Source organism: Drosophila nasuta, chromosome X (assembly GCF_023558535.2).
Source record: "Drosophila nasuta strain 15112-1781.00 chromosome X, ASM2355853v1, whole genome shotgun sequence".
Lineage (NCBI taxonomy): Eukaryota > Metazoa > Arthropoda > Insecta > Diptera > Drosophilidae > Drosophila > Drosophila nasuta.
This window is the reverse complement of record NC_083459.1, coordinates 18,469,506-18,479,868: the sequence shown is the minus strand read 5'-3', so window position 1 is coordinate 18,479,868 and position 10,363 is coordinate 18,469,506. Positions and strand designations below refer to the sequence as shown.

At 40.2% G+C, this 10,363-nt stretch overlaps 2 protein-coding genes across 2 annotated transcripts; one reads left to right on the top strand and one right to left on the bottom strand.

Moving 5' to 3' along the window:
• Positions 1–383: 383 nt before the first annotated feature.
• LOC132796785 (uncharacterized) lies at positions 384–9,911 on the top strand. Its single transcript, XM_060808067.1, is given in 7 exon segments — positions 384–398; positions 400–462; positions 6,337–6,490; positions 6,571–6,698; positions 6,924–7,071; positions 7,246–7,368; positions 7,459–9,911. Coding segments are annotated over 7 exon segments (2,007 nt in total). The 3' UTR covers positions 8,835–9,911.
• On the bottom strand, positions 1,183–2,170 carry LOC132796808 (farnesol dehydrogenase). Its single transcript, XM_060808118.1, has 2 exons — positions 1,543–2,170; positions 1,183–1,470 (listed from the first exon to the last, which is right to left on the bottom strand). The coding sequence occupies exons 1-2, from the start codon at positions 2,113–2,115 to the stop codon at positions 1,288–1,290; spliced, it is 756 nt and encodes a 251-aa protein (XP_060664101.1). The 5' UTR covers positions 2,116–2,170; the 3' UTR covers positions 1,183–1,287.
• Positions 9,912–10,363: the final 452 nt, after the last annotated feature.

Here is a 10,363-nt window from a genome sequence, read left to right as displayed (position 1 = left end):
GGTTCGATTTATATTCTTAAAACTATTTATTCTTTATATATTTTATTTATAACTTCAAATTAAATTTCTAGAATACAGAGATCTATACAGAAAATTATTTAGGAAACACCTAATAATCAACACGTTTGTTCTGTGTCTACAACTGATTCGTTTTTTTGTTCAAAGTGTTCAGAGTGGCAACCACAGTGTGGCAGCGATTAAATTACAGCTGCCGCACGTGCCACAAGCCACAAAAACCACATGTTAAGCTGGAAGCTACAACCACACGATTAACAAGATTCATTTAATGATAATGTTTAGTGTAATGACAAACCAAATAATCTCTTTCTCCCTCTCTCTTGTTCTTCATTTCCAGATATAGACGCAGCGGCGAAATCGCCAGCATGTGGAGCCCACAAAAAAGGTCCTACACGTCTGTGGGACCTTAGACTGAGTAGCTGTATATTTATTTTACATTTAATGGTGAGTTTACTATCCCAACTAATAATAATAGTAAGAGAGCTGAGAAATTAAAAATAGCAACACTTTCGAACATTTAACTCATATTACATTAAGTAGATACCTCTTAATTATATGTAATTTAAAATTATAAATGATCGATGAAAAAGTTAAAAATAAGAATTAGTGCTATTTTTAACTTTGCAACTGGATAATTACAACTAATGGTATTATAAGTGGTAATTAACAAACTCTCTTAAGAAATTTCATCATAAATCACAAATCGAAACTTTCTACAAATTCGTTTGTCACGAAATTTTGTCCATGTTTAAGCTTTCGACACCTGCGAACAACTTGACAAATATTCGTATAAGAACTTAATGTTACGATAACATTTTCAAGGCTATCAGAAAAGATATCGAAAAGCTAAGGTTGAGTTCACTCGAGTAAATTTGGTAGATTTCAACTTCAAATTTATGAAATTTGCCACTCTTTTTTGAGTTTCGATTAGCTAAACCATTAAATCGATGTATTATCTATATCTTGATATTGCATTGCATTGATTAATGACTGAACATAACTAAACTTTGTAGCAATAAAAGTGAAGTATAGACAATGGGTCAACAACTGCTCTATATAATTTCTGGCAATTTCGCTTTCAAACTGATTAGAAGTTGATTACAAAAAAGTGTTTAATCAGTGTTTATTAGCTAGCTATTAATATGATCGTTGAACAGCGATAAATATGGTAGATTAATTGTTTATTTATATATAAAAAAAAGGTTGTTGGTACATAAATAAATATTGTAACTGGAAGAGTCTAGAACAAACAGCACTTAATAAATAAGTTTAGAATTTCTCGCCAATTGGCTTGATGGTCAGCTCATGAATCTGGACATTTGGTGGCGTCTGAATGCAGTAGGTGACGGCATCTGCAACATCCTCGGAGCGCAGCATGGCCATCTCGATATTGATGTTCTTGAGGGCCTCCTTGTCAATGATCTCGGTATCCACAGCGCCGGGACTAATGCTCTGAGAGAGCGAGAGAGTAGGAGAAAGATTAATATATAGCAAACAAAAACATCTTCTTCATATCAAACTTACGGTGATCTTAGTTTTCGTGCCCTTGGCGGCAAACTCCTGACGCAGCACCTCGGTGAGAGCGGTGATTGCATGCTTCGATGGCGCATACATGTTAAAACTCATGCCCGGCATGTTGGGCACAGCGTGACCCGCAATGCTGTTGATGATGACCACATGACCGTCATCGATCTTGCGACGTTCCAGAGACTGGAATGCCTCGCGAGTGCACCACGAGACACCCAGGACATTGGTGTCGAGAACGGCACGCAAATCGGCACTGTTGCCCGCCCCAATGATCGTGGTGTGACGCGCGATGCCGGCGTTATTCACCAGGACATCGGCACCGCCCAGCGTCTGATCGATCCAGGCGAATGTTTCGATCACCTGCTGCTCATCGCTCACGTCGCATTTGCGGCCATGGAAACGCGCCGCCTGATCAGCTGGCAACGCTGCCTTGATCTCATCGAGTCGATTCTCGCGACGGGCCAGACCCACAACGATCATGCCCTTGGCCACCAAATCTTTGCAGCATGCGGCACCAATGCCAGAGCTGGCACCGGTCACAACGGCAACGCGATTTAACCAACGATTCATTATTTTCAATCAAAATTTCTCTTGCTTGCTGCAATGTGACAAAGCACAAACTGAAGCCGTAGCTCCAATGGGAGCAGCTTTTATAGTGCTTATTTTTCGCTTGCCCAACGTCCAACTATTTTCGCTACGTCTCCCTCCCCACACAACCCTTTATCACTTAACTCTTTCTCTCTCTCGCTCTCTGGCTCTGTGAGTGCGGCCCCCCCAAAAATACGTCAAGTCATGCTGATTACCCAGACTTGTCCACTTAGAAGCAACCTTGAATGACAATACGTGTGCTCTGCTCTCTTCATTCGTTTCGTGTTGTCTCCCACTCTCCCGCTCTCTCGATCAGCTGGCCGACAAAAAAGCTCTTCCAGCCATAATTAGTAAGAGAGTGAGCGAATCAGCATTACGCGTCACATTCGGCAAAACCAAAACAACAAAAAAGCTCGCAGCTCAAAGGGGTGTGCTCAACTTGTCATCGTTAAATAATTCTAGAACGTGCCTCAAAATTATACAAAATATAGTATTTTGTAGTTTGGTTATCAGTAATATACCAAAAAAAGCATATGTTTACAGTTTATGTGTTTGAAATTATCACTAGCGCAAAATACTTAACGTCACTTTTAAATCAAACATATATTTATAGGGTATTAAAACGTCGTCACTCTACGATATTGCTTTGCTCTTGTCATGCGCTGAGAGCGTTGAGGAATAAATAAAGAATAATTTACATTTGATGTTTACAAATGAATGAAATGAGCTAATATTGGCAAGCAAACAATAAACATTTGCTGATTACGGTTTTAAATTTCAAGTAATATAATTAATACAAATTTAACATTTTTGGTAGCAGAGTAGCTTTATACAAATTAAACTAATGAAAGGCACGCCTTTCTTTTATCAAGCTGACGACATTTTAAAAGCAAGAGCAGCAACTCAATTTATCAGTAATATATTTTTATACCCGCTACCCATAGCGTAGAAGGGTATTATAACTTTGTGCCGGTAGGAAATGTATGTAACAGGTAGAACGAGGCATCTCCGACCCTATAAAGTATATATATTCTTGATCAGCGTCAACAGCCGAGACGATATAGCCATGTCCGTCTATGTGTCTGTCCGTCTGTCCGTATGAAACACTGGATCTCAGAGACTATAAGAGATAGATCTATAATTTTTTTTCGACAGCATTTGTTATGTTTGCACGCAGTTCAAGTTTGTTTCAAATTTTTGCCACGCCCACTTCCGCCCCCGCAAATAAAAAAAATCGAATAACAAGCGTAATTGTAAAGCTAGAATTGCGAATTTTGGTATATACAATAATTATTATAGTAGTTATGATTCCTGAATTTGGTTGCGATCAGATAAAAATTCTCGAAGTTATTAAAGAAATACATTGGTATGGGCAAAAACGCCTACTTACTAGGGGTCTTAGTTGATTTGGCTGACAATCTGGTATATTGTGCCGTCTATAGTATATTTTGAAATCGGTACTATACCGATATACCAAATATACCACTTGGAATATTTTTAGTATTTCTGCAGTATATTCGGTATATTGTGAGAAAAATACTGCAAAATATATTTCTTTTATTCAAAATGGGTAGCGGGTATCTCACTGTCGAGTACACTCGACTGTAGCTTTCTTACTTGTATTTTGTTGATTTCGGTTAGAAATTTCAATAAATAAAATATTATATTTTTGTAGTATATTTTTGTAATAGCAAAGTTATTATTAAGTTATTCTTTAACTGATTACATTTTAATAGCTACAGAAGCGAGCAGAATTATTCTTAAGTAACGAAATTGTTCTAGAATAAAGTGGAAAATTAATTGCTTGCTGCTTGTTTTGTAAATTCCAGTTCGGAATTTCATACAATCATTCACACATATAGCATCGTTGTCGTAGGTTAGTTTAATTAACACAAATTAAAGTAATTAAAGACGTGCCTTTTTTTAACTAATGACATTTTAATAGCTACAAACTAAATTATTGAAAGAGTCAAATTTTTTCTAGAGAAATTCTTCGAGTGACTAAGAAAATTGTTCTAGAATGAAGTTGGAACTTAATCGCGTTTGCAGTTTTACGTTTTATTTTTAGGTTTGAATGTACTTCGTAGGGATTGCGGTGGTGAAATAGCATTCGAGAATATTCAAGATTTATGGGCACTACCTTAAAATTCTGGGTGTTGATAGAAATACGCTTAGGATAAAGCAATTTGGAGTGCTTGATAATCAATTATTGCCTATGACAGGTTCGCTGTATGAGCTGTTTGTTGCCACACGTTGCAGACAATTTGGCACCGCATTGCGTTGTATTCTTTGTGTGTATTTGGATATTAAAAAACAAAAAGAAACGAGCGAGGAGAAGTAGATGGGAGATGATGGGAAGACAACTGGATTGAATTGCTTTTGGGTCATTGAATGCTGTTTGCGTGAAGCAAGTGGAGCAACTTTTACTGTTGCAAGTGCAACGAGAAATTCCATTTGCAATTTGGCTGCACCACAGAGAGGGAGCAACTGGTCAGCATTTTGTTGATGCCCCCTCTTGGAATCCGGCTCGTGTCTTGCCACAATTGGCAAGGCAGCTTTGGGGCAAGTATGCAAATGGCGCAGTCAGCTAGCTACTCAGCTAGCCGGAGACCTATCCAGATTCCAGATAGACGAGTTGTCTGCAGCTTTGCTGCTGCCTCACACTAACTTTTGCCAAAGTGCATTGGAATTTGCTTTCTCGCTGGTCACTCCGATGGCTGGCAAATTGAAGCGGCATTTCGTTTTTATTGGTAACATGTTTGGCTGGCCAGCAAGTGTAATTAAAATAAATAAAGTGATTAGCATTGAGAGAGGCAGAGGCAGAGGCACAGCCTCAAGCCTCAAGGCCATCAGCAGACGACCCTTTTGTGCCGCAGCGTGTGCGGTGGGGTTGAAGAAATGCTGCCAACCACAGCCACAGCCAGAGCTACAGCCACAGTTAACTAAGCAACAAGTCTGGCAACTAGTATCTGTGGCTGCCCGTTAATTTAGTGCGCGAATTCCAAGCCAGATTCGTTGATGGCGATGTCTGCGATTTATACCAGTTGTGTTCGAGTTGGTGGCAAGTGGCAACTGGCAAGTTGCAAGTTGCAGCTGCAGGTGTCAAGTTTGCCTGTGGGAATTGCGTTAATTAGAAATTATAACGGTGCTCTACACATCGTTGGCAGCATCTAAACTCGACGATCTACATGTGAAAATTGTGCATCACGACCAAAGCGACGACCAACAAAAAAATCAACAGATAAATATATTTCTTAATGAGTAAAAGTCCAAGTTAATTAAAATTTGGTAGTGCAGATAAAATATGTTGCACCACTTCCAAGTGGCAAAATCTCTGCACAGACTTTGACTTTATTGAAATACAATTAAAGATTTTTTTAGCCATTAATGTAAGATATACAATATTTTATTATAAATAGTTTACAAAGTTAAAAGAAAAGAACTGAGTAGTTTGTTAATAATTATTGGGCCTCTCAGTAGAATTTATTCTAAATGTAAGTAGACGGTCTTTAAAAATCGAGTGTCAAGAGTCAAACCTTTTACAAATTTTGGTTATACAAATTAGTGCAGTCTCTTCGTGATTGCTAACACTAATTGTTTATAAATCGTATAAAAATACAACTAGATTCTAGTTAAAAAAAATAAAGGGTATCGCAAGTCAAGTAATTTATTACACTTTCATGTTATTAAATAATGAATAAAATGATAAATACGAAAATAGTTAGTTGGCTTGGAAGTCGATTAGACTCTTACTTGAAAGTAAAAAAAGGGTCTGACAAGTCGAGTAAACTCGCTAAGTGATTGAAATACGTACAGTCTTTTAAGGATTACTAACATTTATTGTTCATAAATTAGTGGGTCCTTCTGATAGTCGAGTAGACTCTAGATCAAAAATTAATACAGGGTCATACAAGTTAATAAATTGATTACAATCTTCTTGTTCTTTCTTCTTGTTCAGTCTCAAAAATAATTTATTTATTTATTTACATTTACTGTTCATAGAAAGTATTCTTTCTCTTAGAAAGTCGACTCGACTCCTGCTTAAAGTCTCGCAAGTCGAGTAAATTCGCTACATTATTCGAATGTAGAGATTGTTTGTTCTGACTTCCAGTTAACAAATATAACTACAGGGTCTCATAAGGTCGTGCTGTTTCCAATATCTAAACTTGAAATGCTTTTCTCTTTCTCTTTGTTTGCTTACAGTTTAGTTTAGTCATAGCTGGTAATGAACTGTGGCCCATGGAGCGGCCGGATGGAATGCCAAACATAGTTTCACTCGAGGTCATGTGCGGTAAGGATCACATGGATGTGCATTTGACCTTCTCTCATCCCTTCGAAGGCATTGTGAGCTCCAAAGGTGCGTGTGCCACAACTTTAACTAATGATGATGATTTGTAAATGTAAAAATGGCAACGCTTCTTTTGTGTGTATTTGTAGGACAACACAGTGATCCACGCTGTGTGTATGTGCCACCATCGACGGGCAAGACGTTCTTCTCATTCCGCATCTCGTATTCCCGCTGCGGCACCAAACCGGATCTCAATGGCCAGTTCTACGAGAATACGGTAAGTGGCACGAGTGGCAGATAGCAATGATGTGTTCTTGCTAAAACTTACAAAACACACAAATGGATCAAAGTGATCAGAGGGCTGCATCGAAATCGATTGCAACTTCGATTACTGATCGCTTGTTCCCACATTCACCTGCCTGCGAGGTCTTTTCCACTGGAGAGCAATTTACTTAAAACAAAACAACAAAAACCTTCTCTCTTCTATACATTGTAACCACAGGTAGTCGTGCAGTATGACAAGGATCTGCTTGAGGTCTGGGACGAGGCGAAACGCTTGCGCTGCGAATGGTTCAATGACTATGAGAAGACTGCTTCCAAGCCGCCGATGGTAATTGCCGATTTGGATGTAATACAGCTTGACTTTCGCGGTGAGTTTGCGCTTTGCCACAAAAACCACAAAAATGAAAAGGGCAAACAAATGGAGAAGGGGGCAAAAAAACAAAAAAAGAAGCAGCCCTTGGCATTTCTCCTCGCATTTCAATTAACCGAAGCGCCGTCGAAATAAACGTTTTACGTTTTCTGTTGCTTTCTTTACCGGGCAGGCGATAATGTTGATTGCTGGATGGAGATACAACATGGCAAGGGACCCTGGGCGCCGCCAGTGAGCGGCATTGTGCCGCTAGGATCAACGCTCACCCTGGTTGTGGCCATCAATGACTATCGCGGTAAGTGAATGTCTCCCTCTCTCTTTCGTTCTCTCTGATCGAAATAATTCTCATTTTAAATGCCACTCTTGACTCTTGTTTACCGCACAGGTGAATTCGATATGCGCGTCAAGTCGTGTGTGGCTTCCGATGGCTCGGGACACGTGATCAATCTATCCGATGAATTCGGTTGTGTGCTGAGACCCAAGATGATCTCACGCTTCCTCAAATCCCGTGCCCCCGACGAACGTGCCACCGTCATCACGTACGCCTTCTTCCATGCCTTCAAGTTCCCCGATGCGCTGAGTGTGCACATCAAATGCAAGGTGGAGATCTGTCGTCATGGCTGCCTCGATCACTGCCAGAACACGGCCGGTGGCGATGGCCTCGGTCCGGCCATTGGCAGTGCGAATGAGCGCAAGGATGTCCATATGGTGGACAATGTGGGCAGCAGCAGCAGCAACGATTTGTTCCGCGACTTGGCCTTGCCACCGGCATCGATGGGCGGCCATGGCGGACAGTCGGCGACGCATGGCCTGGGCATGGGCTTGGATCATGACATTTTCTACGAGGACATCATACACGATCACAAGCAGACTATGGGCGGTGGAGGTGGTGGAGGCAATGTCGGTGTCGGTGGCGTCGGCGATTTGTATGAGGAGAAGAGCGTTAATTTGCAGCCGCGTCCGGTGCACGAAATACCCGATGAGGAGGCCGATCTATCCGATCTGTTTGGCGACGATGATCTCAGCGACATGGACGCCGATGGCGAACGTTATTTGGGCTTGAAGAAGAGCGGCAAATTCCCTCATGGACCGCGTCAGCTGGAGGCTCAAAAGCGCATGGGAGTGCCGATGGCAGGACCACGGTCCCTCGAACCCAAATCGGAGATGGACGATGTCCCACGTCCCGTTTATCGGCCACAGGCGGAGGCATTGAAACAACCACGCGAGGATCACATTGATTTGGATGATGCAGTCGATGAGGCACAAAACACGAGCTCAACGGAGACGCCAACGTCACAGGAGCAGCGACGCCGTCGTCGTCGTCGGTCGCTAGTGATTGCCGATCGCAAGGTGCGCAGCGCCGATGTGGGCGTCAGTGGACTGTACGATGTCATCTCGGAGGCGGATTTGGCCTTTTCGCCCGATGCCAAACAGGAGGCGGTCACCGTCTTCCAGGGCAAGATCAGTGAGGAGGTTGTCTATGGCATTTGCATGCCGGTGCCCGGTTTTAGCATACTCTTTATTGTGGTCATATCGGCGACAATTGTGTCGGCCTTGATTGCCGGCTCGCTGCTCTATCGCTATCAGCTGCAGAAGGAGGCGCTCGAGAAGCAGACGCCAATGCCAGTGCCCGGCACTTTGGCCTCATGGATGACGTTGCGTCTGTTCCGCATGCGACACCTGCAACAGCAGCAGCAGCAGGAGCAACAGCGACAGCAACAGCAGCAACAGACGGTGCCCAGTGCTGAGGCGGTGCAGTGAGAGAGATCACTTCAGTATTCCTGTTTACACTCCCTTCCCGCCTTCCTACCGCCCCTTTTCTCCTACTCATCCCTAACTGCAGCATTTCATGCGCTTTTTTTTTGTGTTTTTAATTTGATATCCAATTGACTGACAAGTTCTGTTTGCACCTCGACCAGAAGAAACATGCAAAAAAAACATGCATTCGTTAGTTATTCATTCTTTTCTTTTGTTTTCGTTTGTTGTGTAAACTCGTTAGTTATTTCACGCTATCTCTCTCACAACTCGTCAGCTACGCGGGCAACATGGCAATACTTGGAAGCGTTGGATGTCCCGGTCCACACACACACAGACACACACACATACACACACAAATACTTTGGTGCTGAAATAATGAATTACTTATTTATTTATTATTATGATACGCGTACGTTGTTCAATTTATATTTTATTTTTATTTGTTTGTTTTTTTTTTGGTTTTAATTTGCTTCTGGGTGCATTTAGTCGTTAAATTCAATCAAATCACAAATTACAAATCATATCAGACTCGTACAGCGCACACACACACAAACACACACAGAACACATGACTAATGTTAGGGATAACTTAACTTATTAACTTAACTTATTTACACTTACTCTATATAGGAAAACTTACACTTAAGCGACGGCTCACATGGAAAATTCTGATTCAAATTGGTTTTATATTTAGGCACAATTTCGATTTTATTTATTATTCTGTTTTCGGTTTAACTCCAAGTCAAGTCATTCGAATGCGACATATTTTTTTTTAAATAGCAAATTTTAAGTGAAATTCGTAGTTAAATTTACATCTAAATTCGGATAGGTCAGATCTAGGGCATCTCTAATTAATCTCTCATTATACATTTGGCAACAAATTCATTTCATACAGTACACAATCATATCTCAAAAACAAAAAAACATTTTCTACCAGATTTCTGACCTTTGTGAATTTAGATTTACGTACTTACTTATTTATATATACATATATCTAGTAAATTGTCATTAGAATGGAATGGAAAAACTAAAAAACATACAAAAACAACAAAAAAACAACAAAAAACAAAAAGCAAACAAAGCAACAAGAAATGCAAATCGGTTGTCAAGGCCAAATAATTTATACAATTTTATATAATTTTTTTTTATACTCGTAAAACTAAAGTGAAAATAAAATTATAATAATAAAAAAATAAATACTGCAAATTGTAATGAAAGAAATGCATAAAACAAATGAAATACGTATAGTTAAGTCTAATTATAATATATGAAAATTATAAAAAAAACAGTTGTGTTTTAATTATTCTTTTATTAAGTAGTAATAAAAATTACTAATACGCACCGTATTGCCAGCGATAGCTATATCCCAAGTAGTGTTGGATTCTTAGATGACCACACAGTTTTTTGATGCCCATCGATAGAGATGGTCCTTGCGATCCTAGTAATATGTGTCCTTTGAATAAGCGGCAGGATTTGGTCGAGATAATAGCTTGATTAAGAAAAAGGACATTCATTTTTTAGCCGTAACTCGGT

Coding starts and splice junctions, on each gene's coding strand:
- LOC132796808 (XM_060808118.1), bottom strand. CDS start 2,115: ATGAATCGTTGGTTAAATCGCGTTGCCGTTGTGACCGGTGCCAGCTCT. Junction 1,471..1,542: donor GCACGAAAACTAAGATCACC/GTAAGTTTGATA, acceptor TCGCTCTCTCAG/AGCATTAGTCCCGGCGCTGT.